This window comes from Pezoporus flaviventris, unplaced genomic scaffold (assembly GCF_033815535.1).
Source record: "Pezoporus flaviventris isolate CSIRO_AGI_PZ_B2104156 unplaced genomic scaffold, CSIRO_AGI_Pfla_v1 ptg000043l, whole genome shotgun sequence".
NCBI lineage: Eukaryota > Metazoa > Chordata > Aves > Psittaciformes > Psittacidae > Pezoporus > Pezoporus flaviventris.
The window spans coordinates 3388606-3415154 of NW_026892591.1; the positions used below are offsets into that span (position 1 = coordinate 3388606).

General features: G+C 57.8%; 1 protein-coding gene and 1 long non-coding RNA gene across 5 annotated transcripts in view; one reads left to right on the forward strand and one right to left on the reverse strand.

Annotated features, from left to right (window-relative positions):
• NFIC (nuclear factor I C) overlaps window positions 1–20048 on the reverse strand; it is a 32199-nt gene extending 12151 nt beyond the window's left edge. Inside the window, exons 1-3 of one of the 3 annotated variants that reach the window (XM_061467032.1) lie at window positions 19685–20048; window positions 17837–18063; window positions 3891–4422 (exon numbers count right to left, since the gene is read on the reverse strand). In XM_061467032.1, coding sequence (XP_061323016.1) covers window positions 3891–4422; window positions 17837–17866 — 562 coding nt within the window. In that variant the 5' untranslated portion in view covers window positions 17867–18063; window positions 19685–20048. Of the gene's footprint in view, window positions 1–3890; window positions 4423–17836; window positions 18064–19684 lie in introns of those variants that run through there. The other 2 variants (XM_061467033.1, XM_061467034.1) reach the window with 2 other exon arrangements.
• A 75-nt stretch (window positions 20049–20123) lies between these two features.
• Window positions 20124–24109, forward strand: LOC133276315 (uncharacterized). 2 transcript variants are annotated; one of them, XR_009745820.1, is made up of 2 exons: window positions 20124–20463; window positions 23882–24109. It is a non-coding gene; the product is annotated as an uncharacterized LOC133276315 (long non-coding RNA). The 2 variants fall into 2 exon arrangements; XR_009745821.1 differs by lacking the exon at window positions 23882–24109 and adding an exon at window positions 21266–21432.
• The last annotated feature ends 2440 nt before the right edge of the window (window positions 24110–26549 follow it).

Sequence of the window (26549 nt, forward strand, 5' to 3'; positions counted from 1 at the left end):
CACTGTCCCTGCCCTGCCACATGGCACAGCACAGCCCCATGGCATGGCAGGGTCCTACAGCATTCCATTACATGGCTCCACGGCACAGCCCCACGACGCAGCCCTGTGTCATGGCATAGTCCTGCAGCACTGCACAGTCCAATGCCACTGCCCCATAGCACAGCCAGCCCCCCCGCAGAGTCCCACAGACTCCCCTCTCTGCCCCTACTGACCGCAGGTATCCCTCCCCAGCACATGGTGGGAATCTCCCTCCCCATGGCCAAGCTCTGAGGCTGCACAAGCCTGAGGGGAAGAGCAGGTTGAGGGACCCCAATCTCCCAAGCCAGCTTGGGGGCACACTGTCCTGCCAGGAGGGTTTGGCAGCACAGGTCCCGCAGTGGCATCTGCCACCCCAGCTGTCCCCTGCCAGCATGGCAGGAGCTGGGTGCCCGGCCAGGACAGCAACTGTGGCCATGGGCAGGCACCCTGGGGGGGGGGGGGGGGGGGGAATGGCGGGTGCTGGCACAATGGAGCTCCCTTGTGTTTTATCCACTGGGTCCAGGGACTGCTTTGCCCCCCAGCCCTAGCACTGTGGACGTGGCACCCTGGCTGGGGCCACAGGGCTAAGACATGAAGAACTCGCTTCACTGGTGGCACTGCGGGAAAGCTGCCTGGCTCTGGCACGGCTCCGGCACACTGCCGGCTCAGTGCACTGCGGGAGAGCCGGGGAAGCCCTGACCTCCCCAAGGTCACCGACACACCATCCACAGAGCTACAGTGTGCCAAAACCAGCCCAGTTGCAGCCACCTCCGGGACACAAGAGATGCTGCAGGGGATGGGGATGCCTGTGGTCACAGCACCCTGGTGAGCCCCTTTCCAGCCCACCTCTCAAGGGCAGGGATGCAGCCCCTGTGGATTCCCTGTGGATAACCTTGTGTGTATTGCTTTTGGGCCCTGCCTGTAGAGTGGAAATATACAAGAAACCTGGAGAGGGGCTTTGGACAAGGACCTTTAGGGACAGGCCAAGGGAAATGGCTTTAACCTGCCAGAGGGGAGACTGAGATGAGCTCTTAGGCAGAAGCTCTTCCCTGTGAGGGTGCTGAGACACTGGCACAGGGTGCCCAGAGAAGCTGTGGTTGCCCCATCCCTGGCAGTGTTCAAGGCTGGGTTGGAAACGGGCTTGGAGCAAGCTGCTCTAGTGGAAGGTGTCCCTGCCCATAGCAAGGGCTTGTGACTTGAATGATCTTTAAGGTCCCTTCCAACCAAATACCGTGCACCCCATCAATCTCTTTGCGCTCTTGCCCATAAATACTGTCTTGGGGGGCTGGCAGAACAGTGCTGCCGGAGGGAATTCCTGCCCTTCCATCTGGAGGGACCACGCAGACGCTTGGCACGTCCGCACCCAAAGCCCTGGCACAGGCTTCCCGGCAGATTGGTGCCATCTGCCTCAGCAAGGCTGGTGAGGGGAGATAAGGGGCTGCCAAGGCAGGGGGATGAAGATGCTGGCAGCATGGTGGAGGTCCCTGCCTCCCCTGGTGCCATCCACGCAGCGTCAGGGCCAGCAGCGATGCCACCCTGGGACCTGCTGCCTGCTCACCCCTAGTACCCATCTGCTCCCACTCCAGGCACTACCAGGGGGAGCTCACTTCAGGGCAGAGCCTTGTCCCCAAACCCCCATCAGCTGCAGGGTCCCTGCCAGCTCTAGAGCACCCCAAAGAGTGTGAGGGGACAACACTGAGCCAGCCAGCCTCTTTACAGCTCCTGCTGCCCCCCAGCTGGATCAGCATCAGGATGCAAGGATGGAGATGCAGGGCTGGAGATGCAGGGCTGTGGGATGCAGGGATGAGGGTTTAGGGATGGGGTGCCGGGATAGGCGCACAAGGCTGCAGGGAGGGGGGCACTGGACCCCCAGCTTGGCTCTGCTCGCTGGGAGGGATGTGCTGCTCCCGAGGTCCCGGCACATGGAGCGACTCCATCGATCCCCGGTTACTGCAGTGACTTTCACCAGCGACCTCCGAGCTCCCCCCGCAACCCCCCACTGCAGCGCCTGCCCCGCCCCCACTGCGGTGTGCACAGCCCAGCCCCGCACTGGCCCCGCACCAGCCTGCACCTATCCTGCACCCAGCCCCAGCCCCGCACCGTCTGCACCCATTCTGCTCCCATCCTGCACCCAGCCCCACAATGTCTGCACCTATCCTGCACCCATCTTGCACTATGCTGCATCATCCTGCGAGCCTGTACCATCCTGCTCCCAGCCTGCACCATCCTGAATCCAGCCTGCACCCATCTTTCACTGTCCTGCACCATCCTGCTCCTAGCTTGCATCATCCTGCTCCCAGCCCGCACCATCCTGCTCCATCCTGCTCCCATCCTGCACCCATCTTGCACCATCCTGCACCATCCTGCTCCCAGTCTGCACCATTCTGCTTCCGGCCTGCTCCATCCTGCTCCCAGCCTACACCATCCTGCATCATCCTGCACCATCCTGCTCCCAGCCTGCACCATTCTGCTTCCAACCTGCACCATCCTGCTCCCAGCCTGCACCATCCTGCTTCCAACCTGCACCATCCTGCACCATCCTGCTCCCAGCGTGCACTATCCTGCTCCCAGCCTGTACCACCCTGCTCCCAGCCTGCACCATCCTGCTTCCAGCCTGCACCCATCCCGCACTCAGCGCCCCGGAGCCTTTCCCCAACCAGGCTCTCCTCATTTCTTACTTTCCCCCGTGGGTCTTTCCCCAGACGAGCGGGGGAAGCAGAACGAGAGCTCCCCCCGCCCCGGCGCTGCCAAAGCAGCAGCAGGGAATTTGTGCTGACCTCAGCAGAAGGCGCCTGGCCCAAAACCACGTGTGCAGCCGCATCAGGGGGGGCGTGGGGAGCTCGAGCGGCCCGGCCGGGGGGGCCCACATCCCCTCAGTCATCCCCTGTCACCCCCCTGGACCTGAGGATGCTTGGGGGGGAGGAAGCTGCAGGGTGTGATGTGCAAAGGGGAGAAAGCAGGATGGGAGCAGGATGGGTGCTGCTGCCTGGTCCTGGGCTCCCTTAACCGGGACCCGGAGCGACCTTAACAGGGCAGCAGGAACCTTATCGGAGTATTTACAGCCCCATGTTCCCAACTAGAACTCAGGTGACCGCAGGCGCTGGGGACAAGGTCGCTGCTAGGGGGTGGCAGAGGAGTACCCACCTCCCTGGGGACACCCATCGGCAATGGCATCCCAATGCAGTGTGGGGGACCTCAGAGTGGCTGCCATGGGGGTCCTGATCCCTGCTGCCAGCACAGCCACGGCAGGGCTCCCACTTCAGCCCAGTCTAGTCCAGGATGCCCCCACGCCAGCCCAGTGTGCAGCACCCCATCCCAGCCAATATGGGGTGCCCTCAGCATAGCATATGGCATCTCAGTTATGCCCTGGGGCTTAACTGGATGGATCCCAAACCCAGTTCAGCCCAGCACATGCCAGAAGGTGTGGCTGGGCAGGCAGATCCTGGTGGCACACATGGCTCTATCTGAGGGGACTCCCAGGCAGGTGAAGGCCATGGGAGCAGCAATCCCTTGGTGCACAGCAGGAGCTGCTGGTGTCTGGGTTTTGCCCCAGCTGGCGTTATCATTGCTCCTGTCCCCACCTTGGTCACCCACTGGGTGAGGGACTGTTACCACAACCCACAGCAACCTGGCAGTGCTGGATGCTTCCAGCTCCAGCTCTTGGGCACACCAGGAACAGGCTGTTACTGGGCTGCTGGCACAGGCAGCGTGGGATGTGGGATAACCCCCCCAGATCCCCCTCTGGGGATGCCCAGAGCCAGGAGCATCCTTGGGGGCCACTCACTCCCCTTCCTGGCACATGAACCTCCCCCTGGGGGCTGGCTCCATGGGGACTCATCCTGGCTCTGACCCACAGGCAGACGAGCACCCACCTCTCTCACGGACGAAGTAAGCCAGGTAGAGGTCCAGCTCCTTGACAGAGACACTAATGTGGTGGGGCTGGACGCAGAGGATGGGGTTGGTGCACTGGCCTGACTTGACCAGGCGCTCACCGTCGGTGCTCTCCAGTGGAATCCCTTTGAAGAGGATGACCATGACCAGGTCCAGCCGCCACACCTTGTCTGCCTGCCGCAGGCAGTCGATGCGGCGCATCTTCCCCTTCTGGTCAGGGTTGGAGAGGACGCAGCATGAGGGCTTCTTGCCGGTGATGGAGAGCACAAAATCCTCGCGGCACTCGGGCCGGATGTCCTTGCGCAGCTTGGCCAGAAGGCGCGAGGCCCATTTCTGTTTCACCTCTGGCTTCTCACTCAGCAGCTCATCTTTCACCGCCCTCTCCTCGTCCTTCGTCATCCTCTTCTCATGCTTCTTGAAGTACTTGCGCTTGCGGGCTTGCAGGTTGAACCATGTGTAGGCGAAGGCCCGGACATGGGGGAGCAGTGCCTCAATGAAGGGGTGGAACTCATCCTGTGGGGCAGAGGGATGGGTGGTCACTGGAGAGGGGCTTTGGATAAGGGCATATAGGGACAGGTTAAGGGGAATGGCTTTAACCTGCCAGAGGGGAGACTGAGATGAGCTCTTAGGCAGCAGTTCTTCCCTGTGAGGGTGCTGAGGCGCTGGCACAGGGTGCCCAGAGAAGCTGTGGCTGCCCCATCCCTGGCAGTGCTCAAGGCCGGGTTGGACACAGGGGCTTGGAGGAAGCTGCTCTAGTGGAAGGTGTCCCTGCCTGTGACAGGGGGTTGTGACTGAATGAGCTTTAAGGTCCCTTCCAACACAAACCAGTCTGGGATTCTACGATCTGATCCTGACAGACACAGCAACCCTACCTGCCATTGTGCCTGCTGGAGCCACCACTCCAGCAATGGTCAGACACTGCCAGCCCACAGCATCCAAGGCACCCATGTCCCACTCCCCAGCTTCCCCTGCACCAGTGGAACGCTCCCTCAGTTTGCCCCAGTTGCAGCCATGCTCCAACTGCCTTTCTCATGTGTGAGTGCTGCAGTTATGGGTCCAGCCCCGGGAGAAAACAAGAAATTGCATCCCCAAGGTGTCCATGTGCTGCAGCCAGGGGAGGACCCAGAGCCCAGCAGGGGATGGGGCAAACAGCTCTGGACACCGCACTGGTCCCACTCGTCCTAGGGCAGCGATGCCATTCCCTGGCTCAAGCAGCTGTGTCCCAAAGTGACCCTGCTTGGAGGGAACAGTGTCCCCTGAAGCAGGCTCCCTGCACGGATTAACCCCATATGGACCCTGATAACTGCTACTTGGTCCCAAGTCCAGCACAGACCCACTAACCCCAAACCAGCTCCTGCACAGCCTCAGACCTGCTTCCTTTGCACAGACCTTGCTGCGACCTGGCACAGACACCCCAGCACAGCCCCCACTGTCCCCTGAACCCAGCACAGACACCAAGAACTGCATCACCCGTCACCAGCATGGCCTCCTCAAACCCACCAAAAGTCCCCCAAGCACAGACCTGCTGACAGCCCCTGCTCTGGACCCAGTCTCACCAGAGCTGTGACCCCATGGGTGTCCCCCCATAGCCCACCAGAGACCCCTCTTGCTGGAGAGCCCATCCCACCCATGGAAACCCAACTCTGCTGGGAGATGCAGAGCCCTCCTGACCCTGGGGACCCATCCCAGCCTGGGGGACCCATCCTGCTAGGGGATCGCATCACCAGTGGCTGCTCACAAGGCAGCTACAGCCCACCCCCCCCAGGTCTGGTTCCCTCCCCAGCAGAAGCCACTAATTCAGTGCAGCTGGGCAAGGGCTGGGCATGTGGCTTAAATTAGGGAAGAAGGTCAAACAAAAGTAAGACAGGAGCTGAAAAAAGCAGCAGCCGGTTCCAAAGCCAGCCCTTGGCCAGGGCAGTGGGCAGCTCATCATCCTTGGTGGCCACTTATTCCAAAGAGCCCAACAAATTGCTGCCATGCCCCAAAAGCCTGCTGTGTGCAGAAGCCCCATCAAGCCCTTAGTGCCTGCTGAGTCCTCCCTGTACCCAGGGTCACAGCAAGACAGGAGCTGCCCCAAAGCCATCAGCCCGTTGGCAACTTTCCCTCCAGCTTATCCTGCTCTCCAAGTTAAGCTGCTCAAGAGGGGTTAGGGGCAGGCAGCCAGGGGCACTGGGTGGGTGGGATGGCTGCAGCTGAGAGGGACAAACTGAAAGACCTGGGGTCCATCCCCATGCTCTGCACACAGCACAGAGCACCGGCAAAGGGCCAAAGGGCTGGTTAAGTGCTTCTCCTGCTGTTTTTCCTTTGCGGGACTGGAAAACAGAGATGTGCTGCAATACCCCAGACAAGGCTGGTCCTGGGGCATTTCCGGATGGGAATCTGGCATCAGAGCCTGTGCTTGGGCCTCATCCAGCCTGGGCTTGTAAGAAAGACCATGCCCACGTTGGGGTGTTGCCAGCCCCAGCACAGGAACCCTCTTGTTTCCCCCTTCCACAGAGAGCACTGGCTTTCTGCACCAGATGCAGTGAGGGGAAACTGAGGCACGAGTCAAGCCTGGCTGTTAGTGTCAGTCTTGCCGTGGAGCTGGGCATGCTGTGCCAGGACTAACTGGGCTTTAGCAGCACCCCAGAGCTGGTGTGAGCCTCTCTCCATGCCCATCACTGCCACCTCTGACTCCAGCTGCTCGGCAGGTGCCTTCCACCCTGTCATGGTGGGGGATGCTCTGTGCCGCACAGGGACACTGCAGCATAGGCTTGATCGGTCCCTGAGCATCCTCAACTTGAGCACCGTGTCCAAACAAGTCAGGCTTGGCAAAACAGCCTGAATTTTCCAATGAAAAAACCAAAACACTTCCTCAGGAAATTCCCGAGCAGATTTCACTGGAGGAGGGGAGGAGGATGGGAGGGGTCACTTACTTTGTCAGCAGGTTTTGGTCTCCACCACATGGCTGTGGGGAAGAGCAGGACGGTGTCTCTGTGGCACGCAGGGAGCAGTGCAGAGCCCTGTGCGATGAAGGGGTGTGGAGGGGCCCCGCCAGGCTCCACACACCCCAGCACCACTGCCAGCTCCTGCTCCCTGTGGCCACACCAACCCAGGCAGGGGCCGGCACACTCAGCACCAGGCACTGTGCCCCCATGGGAAGCTTTGGCATGGTGGCAGAGGGGGGGATGCTGCTGGAGAGATTCCAGTAATCCCCAAAATCCTCAAATCCTGGTGCCCAAAAGGCGCACGTTGAGGATTTGCTCCTTGCCCCAACCTCAGTTTCCCTTCACCAAAGGCTTCGGGTGCCTTTGGCATGGATGAAACTCTGGTATGGCCCCTGCAAAGCCTCCAGGAGCCACTTCTTAACTGTCTGCCAAAACGGCTCTGGGTAATAAGTTAACCTGGGAATAAGACCTGTTGCTGAGACAGATGCCAATGATTGGGAAGTGCTCATTAGAGGGGATGGAAGGAGGCACTTAGGCCCTGAAAAGCACCCAGCCCTTCCTGGGGCCAGCCTGCACTCTATTAGAGCCCATTTTAAAATAATTGCTCCAGAGGAGGAAATCTCTTTGGATTCATCATAAAGTATTTATTAACAAGAGCTGCAGCCAGGCTTCCCGGCCAGCTCAGCACATCCCCAAGAGGCTTCCCCAGCCCTGGAGAGCAGCACTGACATGCTGGTAGCGAGGGAAACTGCGGCACAGGGCAAAGGAGGGACCCCAGGAACATAGCTGCGGATGGGACAAGCCTCTGCACACCCAACCCTATAGCAGAGCTGCTGTGAGGTAGAACACGTTGTGGTGTGGAGGTGAAGGCAGGACATGATGCAACCATGCCATGGCTCTTCTCCCCGAACCACAGAGTTTTTTGTGCCCCCCTCTCCCCTGAAGAAGACAGCATCCTCCAGCCACACATCCATGTGGGGCTCTAGGCTGTACCATACCCACAGCATGCTCTGGATGCAGCCACCCTGTTGTCAGGAGGGTCAACCAGGATGGATGCAAGCTCTTGTGCTTCATTTACTGCCTTGATGCTCAGCCCCATGCAGGATCAGACTGCGATGGGCTTATAATAAAGTACCTAGCTTGCCACGTGTCTGGGTCCCTGGTGGTCCTGGGACCCTGGGAGCCTTTTGGGCTCCCCATTCCTGGTGCTGCCCACAACCACCCCACCAGGTCCTGTGGGCGCCACGAGCACCAGGTGCTGGGGCCGTGCCGACATGCTGACGCTTGGAAGTGGGAGCATGCCGAAGCCACAGGTCACGGAAGGCCGTCCAGGCAGTTTGCTTAGAAAACAGCAGGAAGAAAAGCAGCTCTCTTCAGGTGCCAAGCACTGCCTGGGCCTGCACCAGCCAGCACAGCCTCTCCTCTCCTGGGGGAGGCAAGCTCTGCCCCCATCATCCCACCTCTGGTCTGTACCCTCACCTCCAACAAGCGGTGTCGCTGGTCCCACCCTGTCTTTGCCAAATACACCCCAAACTAGGGAGTGCTGTACACGGGGTATGGGATGCCCCAGTGGTGGTACCCTGTGGAGGAAGGGATGGATGGATGGATGCATGGATGGATGGATGGAGCTGGGAGGGTGGTGCTGGGAGCACCGCTTTCCTGCAGATCCCTCTGGTGCCTCACTTACCCCATGTGCTGTCCCTGCTCATCCCCCTCTGAATGCAGGAGCCAACAGCTCAGCCACTCCCCCAGGGTGCCCCCAAGATTTGCTTTCAAAGATGGGGAAACTCAGGCATGGCACCGCTGCAGGAGAAGAGGGATATGACAGCAGCAGATAGGATCTGGGAAAAGCCTCACAAGCAGCACAAAAGGAGCATGGAGGGGACCTAGCCCATGGCCAAGGAGACATGCCCTCCACCCCGGGAAGGATCCCATGGTCTGCAGCGCTGGGGCCACGTGGCTTCCCAGCCGACCTTCCCCCCCGGGTCTCCAAAGAAGGGAAATGTTTCATGGAACTGGAAAAAAAAAGCAGCTTTGCCAACAGTACCCAGCGCTGCCAGCTCCTCCACCCAGCCCTATGTCAGCATGGGGCTGAGGGTGCCCCACTGCCCCCCACCCTGCACAATGTGGCTATGGGGGTACCCCACACCCATCCCAGCCTGGGAGCTGCCCCCAGGATGTGGTGCCAGGGTCGGTGGCATATGCAACCCCAGGAGCACAGAGAGAAACTGAGACAGGAGACACCCTGGCTCAGCATCACTCCCCAGCACTGAGGGAGCCCTCAGGCCCCGCAAGGCCGAGCCCAGGGCTCTAAGCCCAGCTTTAGCCCCTGACACAGGAGGTTTTATTTCCCTCCCAACGTATTTTTAGCCCTGTCTGCTTGTCCTGGCCTTTTCAAGGGGGGAGTAATTCCCCCAACACACCTCCATCACACACCATTAAAGGTGTGGTGGTGCAGACAGGGGTCCCCAGTTCCCTCATGGGGGGGGCCACCAGAGGAAGGGGAAGACCCGGGGGGGGTGCCTCTGCACCCTGTGATGGGCTCCCCGTGCTCACCTCACTGCAAATCCAATCCCTGGCAGATTGGATCAAGTCACCAGTTAAAAATAACCCCGGCCTTTCCCTGAGGAGCCGACAATCTTGCAGGAGGATTGTCCACCCCGGGGCCTGTGCCAAAACCATGGACATGTCCGAGGGCCAGCTTCTGCTCCAGCATCTCAAAGGCTCCCTGGGGGCTGGGGACAGGCCATCAGGACCCTGCATGTAGGCATGGGGAAACTGAGGCACAGAACAGCAACAGGGAACAAAGAGAGATGAGTATTGGCACTGCCCCGAGCACAGCTGCATTACTGCACCCTGAGTGCTGAGGGACGGGGGTACTCTAATGGGGGCAAACAGGGGTTCAGCTGTGGTTGGCAGCTCTGTAGAACCTTCCTCCGGAGGCTCAAAGGCTGAGTCCAGCTGGGACCGATTTCGGGAGGGACTTGGATGCCTCCCAAGCAGCAGGAATGGGGCCAGCTCGCACAAAGGGGCTCTGTTTGGGACGCTGGCAGTGCCCAGAGCAGAGGTTGGTGGCCAGCTCCCTTGTTGCCCCTCTCCCATGCCAGGTGCTGCTCCCCAGCCAAAACAGAGCCAAGTGATGGATCAAGACTGTCTTTACCTCCTGGGATACCACTGTAACCACTAAGTGCCACTGCCACACCACGGAGCCTGCCATGCCAACCTGCCTCATGACGTGGAGGCCACTAGCCACCCACCCTGGGCTATTTGCCCAGGCTGGCCCAGAGCCATCCCCTGGGGGAGTCCAAGGTCCCCGAACTGGGCCGGGTGTTCTGGGAGCAAATATCTCAGCCAATATCCCAGTGGAGCAGAAGGAAACCCTCCCACCAGCTCGATGCCACCATGGGATGTAGTGGGATGCAGTGCTGTCTCCCACTGCCTACCCCAGGGCTTGGGGACTGTACCCGTGCAGCACCCGTGTGCACACCCTCAGTGACACCAGGCATCTTCAGCCAGGGTCTCTCTATCCCCATCCCCACACAGGACACAGCAAGGACTTCATTCTCCAACCAATTCCCCACCACTAGGCAAGGAGGCTGCCGAGTGTGTCCTGGTTCCCTCCGGCGGCACCTCAGGATGCAATGCAGTCATTGCTAATGCATCTGGACTCATTTATGGGGATGAGAAAATGTTTCCAGGTTTCCCACAAAGTCCCATTAAGATCCCAGTCCCACTCTATTTTTAGTGCCCTCATCAACAACGCCTTCCCCAGCCACCCCGGCGCTCTGGGGCCCCATGGGGCTGGTGGGGGCACCCTGCCATGTGGGGAGCTGAGCTGCACGATGACCAGAGAGCTGGAGGGGGGGAACCCTAGCCCCACACGCCCCAACCCAGCCTCTTTGCATACATGGGTGCACCCCGGTGGTGGGGATGCTGCAGCCTGGAAGGAGACCTGGTAAGAAACAACGTCAAAAGCCACCCATGGGTATAGCATTGGCCACGGAGCCAACAGAGCTGTGGCACCCTGCTCACTGCTGAGGATGGAAAGGGATGATCATGGATGGAGAGGGTATGGTGATGCCACGCAGCGCAATCCTGCAAGTGCAGAGTCACAGCATGCAGCAACAGTGGCTGGTGACTGGCCCAGCCAATCTCCTCCTGCCACCAGCATGCCCTGAGCGTCGGCAGTGGCTCCCCCCAAGGCCATGGGTGCCCATGGGACTAGAAGGGGCTTGTGTGGATCCTGCCCTCGGCCCTGCGCCCTCCCGGGCTATCTATAGCCATGACCTCAGCAGGAGCCGAGGCAGGCGCCTGGCCATGCATCCTCCCTTCTTGGCAGAGCTCTGGCCACAGCCCCCACCCGGTACAGAGCTGCCGCCAAGCCGAGGCTTTTATCCCATATGTTCACTAATCTGACAGGATTCGGTGGCGGGGGCTGTCCACAGGAGGCTCACAAAGGCCGTTTCCAGGGGGAGAAACGTCCAAGAGACAGCAAACACTGGTGGTCGAGGTGCCGGGTGTCACCACATCCGGTGACAGGGTCCAACCCTGGAGGCTGGAGCAGAAGGGCCATGGGTGACCTGGCTCTAAGGAGGTGGAGTGCAGGCAGGAGTGACCTGAGGACACCCTGCAGCTGCTCCCCGCAGGCGCCGGGGTGCTGCAGAGCCAGGGGGAGACCTGGCTGCTCCCCTACAGCACCGCAGGGGAAGCGGGGAAGAGGTGGCCCAGGGGAGGGGAATTTCCCGGCTTTTTTCTCCACCAAACTCCTGGGCTTGTGCAATTAAGAAAAATTTGTTTAACAAACTCCCGGGGGAGTGGAGCGGGGTGGTGGGGTGGCGGGCGGCCAGGGGTGCTGCTCGCACAGGCCTGCGCCCTCCCGCCTGTGCCTTTGATCAGCAGCGCGCCTGGCCGGGGCAGGCGAGCGCTTCCCTGCAGCCAGTCAGCAGGAAAGCCGAGCCGAGCCACGCTGGCCTTGACCGCAGTGGATGTGCCTCCGTGCCCTGGCCATGAGCCCCACAGCTCATCCCACCACTCTCACACTCGCTGGAGCACCCTAATGCCCCCGCAGTACCTCCCAGCACGCAGCCCCCCAACCACCCAGCCCTTGGAGCGCTGGCTCCAGGCGCGCGCTCCTGCTCACTCCCTTCCTCACGCGGTGCCATTTCCATGGAAAACCCTTGACTCGGCACTTTTCGCCCCGCACCACCTCATTGGTATTCGCAGCGTGCCTGTCCTGGTGCATGGGTTACTAAAGGAGATTTTGTGTGGCGCAGCGTGGCGAGGTCACACGACAGCCCCAGTTACTGGGAAGGAGCCGGGGGATAGCAAGATGGGGGTGCACAATCCAGCACATCCCAGCTCCCACAAAGCAACCATAGGATGGAGCAGCTTCATGGTCCATCATAGCGGGGCAAGGCAGGCAGGCAGTGGGGAGCTCTGCAGCAAACACCATGGTGGTGGCTCCCCAGGGTCACTGCCATTCTCCATCTTCCCTGGCAGCACTCTAAAAAATAGGAGCAGCCGGAAAACGGGGGTTCTGAGAAGAAAGCAGGGTGCTCGGCACTGCCAGGGGCTGGATGAACCCTGGGTGGCATCCCTGGTGGGATGATGCCCCTGGGATGGTGTCCTGGGATAAGGTGGGAGTAATGTTGCCCCTCATTCTGGGGCAGTTTTGGGGAAAGGGGAAATGACTGGGTGGAAAATCAACATTTCTCTCTGGGTTAGGGTTTTGGTTTTTTGTTGTTTTTTTTTGAAAGCAAAAATATTCCTGGATTTTTCGTGATCAGAAACACATTGGGGGTTTTTTTTGGACAAGAGCCGGTCAAATACCATTTCCCCGCAAAGAGAATGCAGGGGCCCTTTGCAAGGAGAGCAAAAGACTTCTCAAAAAAACAAGATAAAAATCCAGGTTTTAAAACAAATCCACCTGGCTGCAGATCTGTACAAATTCCTGAGAAGTGGAGGGAGGGGTGTCAGCAGGATGGCTAGATCGTGGCCTTCCCGTGCCAGGCGGTGCTGCCTAGGGGAGAACTGTGCCCATGGTGGGCAGCCCGAAGCCCAGACCTGAGGATTTCACCCAAAATGCTGCTCCAAGTTGGCTGCTGGCCAGGGAAGTAGGATGGATGTGCTTTCCAAGCAGTGGCAAGTTAACCGGGAAATCAATCCTTGGCAGGGGCTGGCCTGTGGGTCCCCTGGCACAGGAGCACTGTCTCACCTGGGCCATGGGATCCTTTCCCAGCTCCTCTCCAGGACTTGGGAAGCGCCGAGCCTTGGCGGCCAGCACTGGGTCCAGGCCAAGCTGGCACAGTGCAGTGCAGCCATGGGGATGCCTGCCTGGGGCCCACATGACAGACAGGCAGGCCCTGGGATACCCTGCGCAGGGGTCTCTGTCTGCTTCCAGAGGGTGACACCATCTCATCAGGTGACACTCAAAGAGCCAGGGAGGGAAGCTGAGTTCTTGCCTGTGCCGATCTGGCGCACCCAAAGCTTCCAATGATTCTTTGGTACCAGAGTTTGGCACTAGGCAGTGCCCCACTGGGGCTCAGCCCCACGGTGCTGTGGGGACATCACTGGCAATGCCATGTGGCAGAGACAGGCACCCATTGATGCTCCAGCCACTCCCCATCACTTTCACCACCCTGCCCCAACCGGCCCAGCACAGCCCAAGGTGACACTGGAGGAAGCACTTCCCTGGGGGTCCCCAAGGAACAGATGGTGTCCTGGGCACCCCAAAGCCCTGCCTGCAGCACCCAGCTCAGCTGCAGGGACTGAGGGGCACGGGAGCCCCCTGGCCTCCTCCCACCAGCACTCAGCCCCTTGGTAGCACTCGGTGATGATGCTGCCACCCTGGTGCACCAAGAGCCATGGCACGGACAGGATTCCGGCCTCACAGGGAGATATTTTATCTCCTTCCAAGCCCTCCTTCTTCCCCTCCAACTCCATGTCAGTGCCACCACCATTCTTATCCTACCATCCAGAGCTTGGCTTGCCCTACGACAAGCACAGCCATGACGTGGAAGACAGGGGACAATGGGTACCCCTTGGAGTGCAGGGAAGTGTCCAGAGACCGGGCACGGGAAGGCTGGTACAGGCAGTACTGAAAAGCTGTCAAGCAGGCACGACAAGTGGTCCTGGAAAGCCCTCCCCTGCAGGAGCCTGCCTCCATCACCCCAAGGCAGAGGACACCATCCTCTCCTCTCCCACTACGTGCCAAACAAAGCTCCAGACTCTCTCTGCCGCGCATAGTCCCGAGCCAGGATGAATCTTCGGCTGCCACCGTGGCAGTTTTCACCTGGGGTTCCCAAGCTCCCAGGGCTCCTGGGGGAGCCACCTTCCATGCTATTTTCTGCACCTTTCCAAGGAGAATGTGGCCAGCTCCTCTCCCACTGAGCCTTACCATGCCCCGTCCACACCCCACCACACTAGCCAAGCTGCCATGAGAGGGGTTAAAACCGGTGGGTCAAAGCAGGCTCAGGTCATGTGCCAATCCCAGCATCCACCCCCAGCCCACCCAGGATCGAGGGAATAAAAAAAACAGCCCCAAAGGGAACTCTTCCCTATTGCTTCAAGGTGGGCGGGCAGCAAGCTGGGCTTTGTTCAGTGAGCTGCAGAAGCGTGCGCATGCAGCGCTGGGCACACGGTGGGTTTGCTCTCTGCCCCAGTAACAGAGGGAAAGGCAGGAAGGGAGGCAGGGAACCGTGGGCAGGGAGAGAAGCACAAGCAGGGCCAGAGCTGCCCAGGAAGGTGAATTATTGGAGCGCTGGAGAAGGGTGGCTGATTTACTGCACGAGGCCCCAGCCAAGTTCAAGGTGATGCGGTGGAGAGTGGTGCAGCACTCGCTCCGGCCGCTCGCTCGGCTCTCACCCGACTGCATCTCTCCTGCAGCAGGTCATGCCACGTGCCCATCCCAGCCCCATGCATCATGCCTAAAACAGGATCTGGTTTATGGTGAGAATTTGGGATTAGCTCGAGCAGGGTCTGGCCTGGCCTGGCAGGCACAAGCAGGGCTCTCCTGAAGGTTGTGCTTAAAGAACAGCTTCATTGTTTTTCCCAAACAATACTCAGCAGATGGGAGAATTGAAAGTTGTGTTGCAACCTTCCATCTCTCTCCCCCCCACCATGCCCAGCTCACTGCTCCCATCCATTGGCAGCCAATCTGAGCTCCTGGATGGAAGCCAGTTCGATGGAGCTACTGGTAGAGGGGGTGAGCACTGGTGTTCCCTGTGCTTGCGTTTTTGGGAAGGAGATTCGCCAAAGGATGATCCCTGCTCCTGCCACGTGCCTGAGCCAGTGGTGATGGGCAGAGCCAACTTCCCTCTCCCAGTCCCAGCAGACCTGTGGGGCTTGGGAGAGGGTCTCCAGCTGGATCCCAGCAGGACAACCAGCTCCCATTGCTCTGGTTGCCTTGAACACTGGCTCCCACCTCACCTCGCCCCCAGCCGTAGGTACCAGAGTTGATGAGAGAAAGGTTTGCATAAGCATCACTGGTCATCACATTTGCACATCTACCTCCCCAGGAGCAACCCAAACCCTGCCCCGCCCCAACCCCAGCGCAGCTCCAGGAGCTGGGATAACTGTTACGACTCTGGGAACACCGCAGCAGCACCTCCCGAGGGACACATGCATGGCAGGTCCTTAACGTCAGGGTTATTTTGTCTTGTGGCAGTGGCTCTGGTACCACTTCCCTGCTAATCCAGAGAGCTCCCGGCCTGTCCCTGAGCAGGGATGGAGGTGAGCCAGGAAGTCCCCAGGCAGGGACAGAGCACCCAGGAAAGCACAAAGTGACCTCCTTGCCTGATGGGAGACTTGGCCAAGGCCCCAATGGGAGCATGTCCCGGCTGATGCCTTTGCCAGGGCTATTTTGGTCCCACTGGGCTGCCCAGTCCCAGCTTGGACCAGTTTCGGCTGGGAAGGGTGGCTGCCCCTAAATGCAGCCGGGGTGCAAGTGGCTGTGCCGTGCTTGAGGGGCCAGTGGTGGCAGCTCAGGAGATGCGTGAAGGCCGAGGCAAGGGCGGCTCCCGCGCACGTTCCAATGTATCCACATCACCATCTGCAGCTCCCGAGCCCAAGCAATCCTCCCCAAGGAGCTGAGATGGGAACAGCAGGGCTGGATCCGGTAGGTGCAGACGACGTCTGAACCCATCTGAGCCCAGTGGAATCGAAGCTGAGGCTACGCAAGGGCAACGGAGGGGGAAACGGGAGCCTTCCCCTCATGCAGGCATCGGGGCAGAGGCTGGGATCTGTGGAGGAAAATCCCACTCGCTGCCGTCGGCCGGGCAAAGTGCTGAGAATAGCTCTGGGATCCCAGATCTGGGAGTGGAACTGCCCCGGCCGTGCAGCCAGCGGCTCCCACTGCAGCCCAGAGCAGCGAGCAGGCAATCAGGGCTCAGCGCCGGTGGAGAGGGGGGTTGAGGGACCCCAGGAAGGGATGGAGTCATGGTGGAAGAAGAGAGAAGGAAAAAAAAAAAGAGAAAAGAGAGGAAAGGAGAAAAGAGAAAATAAAAAAGGGAAAGGAAAAAATAAAAGAAAAAAAGGAAAGGAAAAGAAAGAGATAAAAGAGAAAAGACAAAAGGGAAAGGAAAGGAAAAAGAAAAAAGAGAAGAAGAGAAAGAAGAAAAAGAAGACGAAGAAGAGAAATAGACAAAAAAGAAAAAGAAAAAAAAAGAAACAGAAAAAGAAAAGGAAAAAGAAAGAAGAAAGGATTGAGGTGTGACCCTTTGCCAAGTGAACCCTAGGCTGGGCAGCAGCACCCCAGGGTGCTGTGAACAGCCCCTGTGCTGCCCACCTCTGCCCCTGCCCATGCTTATGCCAGTACCATCCCCAGCCCCATGTGCTGCGCTGCACCCAGGGAGAGATGGGGCCAAGGCTGGAGCCCTGTGGATGTCAGGCACCACACAGGGGCCATGGGGCTACCCAGGAGACCCCTTAACTCCCCAGGTACAGGCCTCCTCAGGTGGGGCTGGACCCTGGCCCATGGTATCAGGGCCCTCTGGCAGGAGAACCCCTGGCATGGGGGGGCTCCACCAGCAGTGGCCACCCCTGGTGTGGCAGGAGGCTGGTTTAGAGCAGGGAAGAGGTTCCGGGGGGGGGGGTGCCGGGATTAGCTGCCTGCTCAATAATTAAATAAATATCAGTGATCGATAAGGACAGAGCAAAGACGGAGCCGCAGTGGGCAAGTGGGGGTCCCCAAAGCCTCGCACTGGCTGCTGGGGGAGCCTTTGTGGACACCCCCTTCTTGCCCACACCACTGGCCACGCTGGCGTGGACTCGAGTGACACTGGCGTCCCCACACACTTGGCTCGGGGCTGTCCTTTGACACCAACATTCCCCCCCCCCAAGACTAAGGGGGTGCCCCCCACATCCTGCCACGCACAATCCCCCCCATCTCTCAGCCGCCAGTGCATGGCACAACTGCTTCCAAGTTGTCCCAAACTTGGAGGATTTTGAAAGAAAAGCCACCCCAAAACCCACCTCCTTGCACCCCACCATGTGCAGCCAGCTGGGGGGGGGAGGGGGAAGAAAAAGTTTCTACCGACACAAGTGGTGTTGTTGTTGAGGCTGAATCCACAGCACCGAGCCTCCCGCCGACCCTAAAGAGGGGATCCCCCCCGCACCCTCAAAGCCACCAGCTGGACCCCACAACCTCCAGGCACAGCAACAAAATAAACCAAACCCCCCAAACACCCAAACCACAATGCAACCTCCCCTCCCAACCCCACCCCAAGTGAAACCGGAGGCAGAAAACCCCTAAAAAGCACCAGAAACACCCAAAAAAAAAAAAAAAAAGGGTAAAAACGCGGCGGGGGGGGGGAGGGGGGGGGAGCAGGAGAGAAACGCGGCTGCTCTGCTCTATAGTTATTTTTATGGTGGGGGGTGTTTGATATTTTTTTCTCCTCTTTTCCATTTTTTTTTTTTTTTTTTTTGCGTTGCAACTGTAAAAGTCTGTTGCGGTGAAGGGGGGATAATTGGGGGAGGACACGGGACACGGGGGGTCCGGTTACCTGGGTCAGGCAGAGAGGAGACGAATACATCCCGAGCCGCGCTGGGCAAGTGGCTAATTGCAGGGCTGAGACTCGAGGCGTAAAAGTTACTGAGTCATTTCGGAGGCTGGAGCAGTCCGGGCGTTTTTTTTTTCCTCCCTTTCTCCTTCCGAGCGGCTCTGCGGGGCCCGGGGGGGGGGGCAACGGGGCTGGGGAGGGGGGGCGAGGAGGATATAACCCGGGTCCAACTTCCACCCGCCGGGAGGAAAAATAATAAAACAATTAAAAATTATGTATATATATATAAAAGCAAATTTCCTCACCCGTTTTGGGAAATAAAACGTTTTCTTTTTTTCTGGGGTGGGGGTGTTGATGGTTTTGGGGGAGGGTGGTGGGATTAAAAAAGGCCAAAGGCTCACGCTGGCTAAAGGGAGGGTCGGGGGGGAGTCCACGCTCTGGCTGCGGGTAGGAGTCAACGGGGCCGCGGCCCCATCTGAGAGTGGGAGAGAAGGAGGGAGGGAAGGAGGGGAGGACAGCGGGAAAGGGAGGAAAAAAAAAGAGAGGAAAAAAAAAATAAAATAAAATAAAAAAACGAGGCGAAGAAGAAGAGAAAAAAAAAAAGAGCGAGGAATGAAGTGACGTGATGAAAAAAGCCCATCCCAAAATATTACATCCCATTTAAAGATGTAGGAACCCCCTTTGGCTCGCAGGCCTAAAGGCGCTGCGGAGCAGGGGAGGGAGGGGTGACCCCCTCCCCTCCTTCCCCAAGGGTGACACCTCCCTCCCCGCGGGGGGACACCCCCCGACTCTTGGGTGTTTTGGTGCTTTTCTAATATCTAACTAACGGAGCCAACGCGGCAAAAGGCTGCAGATTGATGGGTAACCTTGGCCCCGGCACGGGGAGGGGGCTGCAGTGGGGGCAGCCCGCATCCACCACCCCCTCCCAATAACAAGCGCACGAAACGGGTCCGAGTCGCAGGTTCCCGCTGTACCGCGCACTTCCGCGGCTTTAGAGCTAATTACGGAAAAACAAAGGGAATCCCCCGCAGGACGCGGAGCCCCCGCCCCAAACACACACCTTGGGGGGGGGGGTCTGACGGGTCCTTGCACCGGGGGGGGGGGAGGGGGGGGGGCGCAAAGGATTTTTTTCCCCGCCCCCCCGGAGCTCCTTTCCTGCACAACTCAGTCCCGCTCGCAACTTTCGCCGGCCCCGAATCTCCACCGGGGAATGAAGGGAGGGTTGGGGGTTCCCTCCCTCAAACCTCATTAAGAACCATACCAACTTCACCGCCCGGTCCGGGACCCCCCCGCACTCCCCCGACTCCGTGCTGGAGGGATGGAGCCGTTGCGAGGGGGTGGAGGAAATGAGGCAGAAAAAGCCCATTGCGGCGGGGGTGGGCTCATTCTAATATCGGGGATGGTAACTGCGGAGGGGGGTGGTGGTATCTGCGCCCCCCCCTTCCCCGGTGCGGGCAGAGCCGCGACCCCTCCGGAGCGTCACTTCCAAGTTCAAGTCGGAGCTGCCAGCGGCCTCCCCGCCCCTTTTCTAGCGGCCATTTTCAGCTACATCCAACCTTCCGCCGGCTGCGGGGCCTCCCCCCGCACTACACCTCCCCCCCCCCCCGACCCCCACATCCCGCCCCGCACCACGACACCCTCAGCCCCAAACCGCGGGTGGGGACACGGCAAACCCCCTACCCCAAAGTATCCCCCTCAGCAACCAACTTTTGCCCGTGGGTGCACACGCAGAGACACGCACACGCGGGGGGGGGGGGGGGGGGGTAGGGAATGGGGGCGTAGGGGGGAGGTTGGAGAGGAGGAGGAAGAGAAAGAAAGTAGAAGAGAAAACGAAAGTGTCGTGGGACCTACCATCGCCAAGTGCAATTAACGGGCTGCTGCGGGAAGCCGTGCGGGGAGGGTGGGCTGGGGGCAGTTTGTGCTCAACCGTGTGTTTGCCACCGAGGAGGAGGAAGAAAAACGTCGCCCCCCCCCTCCAAAAATAATAATTACAGGATGAACACCCCACGAATAACGTTGCAGCCCCCTCCCCGCCCCGGCCGGGGCGGTCACGCTCGCTCCGGCTCCGCCGCGCTCCTGTGGGCCATGTCCCGGGCTCCGCAACTCGGGGCCCGCACCCGGCCAGGCTGCGGAGGGGGAGAACGTGGGGCCCGGCCCGGCCTCATGCACTGCCGCGGGGGGCGGCGGGGCTGGGGGGGCAGGGAGGGGGGAGGTGGGGGAAGAGGGTTATTTTTGGAGGGCAAGAAAAAAATAATATATTTTTTTAAATTGTAGGAAAAAAAAAAGAAAAAAAGGAAAAAAAACCAACAACAACCACCACCACCCAAAAAAACCAAAACCCCACGGCGGGGAGGGCCGGGCTGCGCCTATGGAGCAGCAAAGCGGACACCCCCCCCGCCCCCCCGCAGCGCAGCCCAACTCCGGCCGGGCTCGGCTCCTCCTCGCAGCCCGCAGCGCCCCGGCCCCATCGCCGCCGCCTCCTCTTCCTCCTCCCCCTCCCCCTCCTCCTCTGCCTCCTCCCCTCGCCCGGGGCACCGGCGGCGCTGCGGAGGGATCGCTCCCGGTGCAGGGGTGGGGAGGGAGGAGGAGGAAGGCTCCGGCCCCGCTCGCCCGCAGCGCAACCGGTGCTGGTAGGGGGGGGCTGCGGAGGGAGGTGCGGGGCCGGCCCTGCCCGGCGCGGGGGGAGGCGGGGGATGCGATGTGTATAGGGATAAGGATGGGGATGGAGGGGAGGGGGGAGATGAAGGCGGGGGAGACGCGGCCCCGGTGCGGAGCTACCGCAGCGCGGGGAGGAGCCGCGGGCAGAGCCGGGCACGGTTGCCAAACCCCACACCGAGAGCGCCGGTGTGGAGCCCCGACACCCCCAACCCCGGCATCCCCCAAGTGGCACCCCAACCCTCCCAGCATTCTCCCCCTGGGTACCCCGATCACGCCCTCGGGCATCTCCACCCCCCCCCCCCCCCCCCCGCACACTCCGTGCCTCATAGACACCCCTTGTCGCGTCCCCTGTTCACGCCCCCCCTTCTCCATCCCGTTCCCCTTCCGCCCCACTTTCTCTGTCCCCCTCAGGGTTCCCCTCCACAGCATCCCCCTTTCCCCTACTTTGTGCACCCCCCTCCCCCCCCCCCCCCCGCGTGCCTCTTAAAGCTACAGGCCGCTTTGCATTAGGTGGGGGCCCAGGCTTTGCTCCCCGTTTCCTGATCCCACTTAGAAAGTTGGCAGCGACCCAGGAACTGGGTTTGGGCTGGGAGAGAAGGGCTGGATGGGGGGGGGGGATATCATTCCTATTGCTTTTATCGACCCCCTTTGTGTCTGGCCCTGTGTTTTTAACCCTTGTTACTGAGTAATCCCTTAATCTTTTAATCCTTTCAAATAACCATATTTTTCTATAGGAAGGCAACACAAAAAAAAAAAAAAGGATTTTTTTCCTAGATTGTTGCAGCGTATGATCTGTGCCTGTATTTTTCCGACACGCTCCAGAGTCTTGAATGAACAGGACCATAATCTCAGCCTGTCTCGCACTTAAATGATTCCAGCATGACAAATAATCTGCTAAATAATTTATTATATATATTTACAATAAAATTAAAACTTGCTGCCCTGGTATTCCCACAGTTTTTATTTCATCCTTTTCTGCCTTTATTTTATTTTCATTTGGGAGGACTAGGTGAGCCCTGAGCATTTTGACAACAGATCAGCCTGATTTTAACAGGGATTTGGGCTATGCTGGAGGTTTATTTCATCCATCTCCATAGCCCCTTTGCCTGCTGCACCCACCGTGTGCATCCCAAGATACTGGACATTCCATGGCACAGTTTGAGTGTTCCCAGGTCTGTTTTATGCTGTTCAAGATGTTGGTCAGGCACCAGTGTGTGACCATCAGCCTTATGAAAATGAGGTCTAAATTTGTTCCCACCACCCCCAAATCTATATATTAGCAAGCTCTAGATTTAATTTTTTTTTAATTTTTTATATCTTAGTCACCATCTACTTCCCTCCTCCCCCCCCCCCCCCCAGCCGTTTCCCTGTTTTAAAGCTGAAATAAAAGGCTCTTGGCTGAAATAAGCCATTCACTCGCCTCATCCCAGCAAACTGAGCCCGGAGCAATGGGAACTCAGCCATAACTTTGCTCACAGAAGCAGTTTTCATTCTCTGCCTGGGCGAGATACAGTGCAAAAATAAACCCAGGGAAGAATTTTCCTGTTTCTAACGTGTCCAAGGCCGCGGTGCCTGACCTGTAGCTGCCACCAGCCAGTGCCATTCCTCAGCTCCTTCTGATCTGGGGGGGGGGGCGTGGACATTCAGCTTCCGTGTAGTGGGAGGTTGGTTGGTGGTCCCAGGCTGGTGAGGAGGAGTGGGGTGATGGCAGGGAGGAAGAGCAGGTCTGGGGGGTTATTGTCACTTGTTGAGGGCCTGGGATGCGGGAAGGGGAGTTCTGCCTTAGCTCTGTGTTTTCGTGGTGCTGTTAAAGTGTTTCCTGGGTGAATCACAGCTGGAGTTTAAGGGCTGAAATGTTGGGTTTCCAGCAGCCTGCAGGCATGTGTCATGTCCCACTGGATGAATCCCATTTCTCCTGTCTCAGTGAGAGGCCCAGGGACTGATCCTGCATGAAGCATAATTGCAGTGACCCAGGGATTGAAATGTTGGCACCTGCACCCGGTTACCATGGAGCGAAAGGGAGCCTTGGGGTGCAGGCAGGCTATGGGGTACAGGCAAGCTGTGGGATGCAGGCAGGTTAAGGGCTGCAGCCAGGCTGTTCTAGCCATAGAGCTGCACACCTGCTGCCATTCTGTCCCCTCTTGCCCCAGTTCCCTGCAGCCCCCCCAGTTCCTCGTGTAAACCCCAGATAGAAAAACACTAAAAATAACACTAAAAATACAATAATCCTTTTTTTGTTGTTGTTTCAAGGCTGCCTGTAAACAGAACTGGGGGAGGGGAGAATCCAAACCCCATTTAATCTTTCCGTGCAGGTCATCTCTGCTACCCCAAATAAAGAGAAACACAGAGGGGGGGATTTGAGGTTTGGGTCTGTTTCTCCTCATGGGTTTGTGCAAGCCTGCTGCAAGAGGATGGTGAGAGACCACATTGTGGGGACTCAGGCTGCTCCCCACCACCCCATGCTCCCAACCCAGTGGGTGTCCATCGGCCAGAGCCCAAGCCCCCTCCTCAAAGCTCCATTTTATTTCTAAAGGGTGTTTCCTGGTTGCTTTGGGCTTTGAGATGCCTTGATGCCAGCTTCTGGGCTCAGCCAAGGGGATGCAGATCTTTGGGTTGGGAAACCCTCCCATCCCCATAGAAAACATCCCCCAGCCTCATTATCCCTTTTTGCTTCATTTCTAGCCTCCTTTTTTTTTCCAGGGTTTTTATCCAAGGTCCTATTCTGCTGGATGCAGCGCTTAGGACTGCAGCCCCATCAGCACAAGAGAAAGAAAGGGAAATAACCAGTGTCGGGACAGTTCTGTTGCTGTCTTTCTTTGCTTTTAAAGTCACTTTTAAGAAGAATATTCTGGTTTTGACCAGAATTTATTTACTTTATTCCTGCATATGACTCTTGGCCTGGGTCCCATCCAGGCAGAGGTCTGGCCCAGCTCAATTCAAAGCCAAAACGTGCAATGAAAAAGGACTTTTCTCTTTTTTTTGGTGTGTGTGCTGTTGCTGGCAAGGAAAATTCAGTTTAAAAAATGCCAGCAGGTTGCAGTGAATTATCCTGCTTGAAGGGGTTTTAGGATTTTTTGCTGTGGCTTTTTAATTTTTTGGGGTTTCTTTTTTAGCTGCAGGTTAGATATTTAAAAAATTACAATTCCCCATTTCCCTTCTCTCTCCCCCCCCCCCCCCCCATCTGTGTTTTTCCCATCAGCTCTAACATCACCTCTTCCCCCCTGGATTTTTTGGAAACCAACTCCTGAGGAGCCAGAGCTGGTGGCTCTTCCCTGGCTCTTGCATCCTCTGCAACGGATGCCTGACCAATCACCCCAAACTGACCCAGAGCTGGAAGCTGGTTTCTTCACATTAAAAAGGAGGACTGTTGCCTTTTTCCATGTGCATCAGCCTCACTGCTGCCAAATAGCTTCAAATCCAGCTGTGGTGCTACTGCCCTCCCTGAGCAGGATGGAGGCTCTGGGATGGGTGTACTGAGATGGAGGCACTGAGATGGAGTCTTGCTACTCAGTGTGGACACCCCGTGGTCCCAAAGAGGGGAAAACTTAGCTTTGGGAGTGGGATCAGTGCCATGACCCCTATGGCTTCCTTAGCACAGCAGCGTTGGCTCAACTCTGGTACGCACTGCACCCAGTGGCACTCTGATGCCGGGGGTCCCCGAAATACCCATGTGCCAATAGGAGCAGCACCCAAGGGTGGGAGGAAGGTCAAAAATTATCCTGACCATGGCTTTGCTGGGGGTGAGGGTGGAGGAGCCTCACACCGGCTTTGGGGAGCAGGAAGTGTAAGTAGACAGTGATGGGTGCGGGTCCCCCAGTCCTAGGTGGGTTCGGGTTGGGGTCTCAGGAGAACACAGGTGGCCAGAGGGAGCATTTAGGAATCAGAGCAGGATGGGGAGGAGTCATGGGGGGATTTGAGTTAGCGGCTAAAGCAAAGAGAAAGACGGGGAAGGAGCAAGAGCAACCTGCTCCCACTGACACTCCCACAATGCCAACCCGGCCCCTTCAGCAGCCTTGGGACCAGGCGTTTGCTGCAGTAGGAAATGGTTTCTCTGAGGGTTTTGTTTGCCATAGAAGAAAACCAAGCTGGAATTTGTCAAGGAGAAAGTTTGAAGGGAACAGCAAAGAATTCTATTAGTTTTCCAGAAGGAGCTTCCAGTTGTGCTGGCACGCAGAGATGCATCCTAAAGTAATGCAAACCGGAGGTGCACGCACAGGGAATGTCGGGTGAGGGGTCCTTTTCCCAAGAAAGGTTTAGGAACTCTCACACACAGTTGCTAGTTGGGGGCTGCACCGAATCTGAGGGCTGAGTTTAAACAGGCGCAAACACCCGCTGCGGCGCATTCTGCAGCTATGCAACGGGCTCCATTCCCCTTCCCCTGCCACGATTTTACAAGGGAGGGAAAGGACTTGGCTGCTGAGCGTGCTGTAAGGAATAAGGGCCTTGAAAACAGGCTCCTAATTAAAAATGATACCACTGCTCGTTTGGTTCTAAGCACACATTAAACTTCTTTTCCTTTTCTCTTCCCTGCTGCATTCAAATGTTGGGTGTTTTTTGTGAAATCTGGCTTTTCTGTGCCATGATTCTGATTTGATTTGACTTCCCCCACTCCCCTCCAGGGTCTGCTTTGAATTAGCAAAAGCCAAATCCAAGAAGCTGGAAAGGGATATTACAGATTTTTCCATGTCCTTATTATTTTTGGGGTTTTATTAGGGGGACTGGGCAGCTTGGCCAAGGGGATTGAAAAACTGGCTTTAGTGGTGCTGGCGCTTGTGTGAGTGGGGGACACACTGCCTGTAGGCTCATGGCATCCTGGAGCCAAGTATCCCATGGAGCAGGCACGAAGGGGTGCTGTGCTGCCCAGCTCTCCAGGGAATGTGACAGTACCTAGGGGATACATGGGTGCTGTGGCAGCCCCCACAAAAGTCACCCCAGGGGAAGCATCCTCATGCTGAATGTCAACAGCAACCCAGTGGCGGTGAGTGATGCTGGGCTAAGTGATGCTGGATACTAGGCACCTCCGTGGGGTCTGCCCTGGGAAGAGGGTGCTGGAGGTACATGCATGCGCACAAACACACACATGATGGATGTTTCACTGCCCTGGTCTAGATTTTGCTTGTAAACCCCAAATTACTGGAAGGAGGGGCTGGCAGTGGCATGGTCACAGGTGGTGGAGGGATGAGCCATCCCCTTTAGCACCTCGCCATCGTGCCTCAGTTTCCCCCCTGCACACCATGCCAGGGATGGAGGTGGTTCCCTCCCTGTGTTGCCTACGGAGATATCAGAGCGGGCCCTGCAGAGCCAACACTAGCGCTCAGCGGCTGGCACATGCTCTGCCTGGCCCAGAACCAGCCCAACAGCAGCACCTGGGCTAGAAAGGTGACAAATGGACTTTGTGTCCGTGCCTGCGGCTGCTGCGCTGCTGATTCAATTGTTTTACACGAAAAACATGGGGCTCCCGGCACTTCTCTTGGCTGTTCTGCAGCAAGCAATGGAAAGTACTTTTTAAGGCAATTGCTTGGCTTCTTTTTAACCTTTTCCCTTTTTCACCCTTTTTTTCACCCTGTTTTTCCCATCTTTTTCTGTTCCTTTGCCCCTCATCTCCTTTTTTCCTTTCCCCCCTTTTTCCTTTATTCCCCCTCCCTCCCTTTTTTCCTTGTTTTTCTTTTTCCCCCTTTCCCCCCTTTTTTCCTTTACTTCCCTTTTTTCTTTCCCCTCATTTTTTCCTGTTTTCTTTTCTCCCTAATTTTCCCTTTTTGTTTTTCCTTTTTTTCTTTTTCCCCTTTCCCCCTTTTTTCTTTTTCCCCCAATATTCCTTTTCCCCCCTTTTTTCTCCTTTTTCATTTATTTACCCTTCTTTTTTTTCTCTTCTCCTCCCACCTCCCCCCCCTTATCCCTGTTTCCCTTTTTCTTTCTTTCTTTTTTCCCTCCCCTCTTTTTACCCCTATATTTGTTTCCTGGGTCTCTTCCCTTGATGGCTGTGTTTACCCAAGTGGCACCATGTTTGTGACCAGGCCTGGCTTGCTCTGGTGTGTAAATATGTGGCAGGAGCCATGTG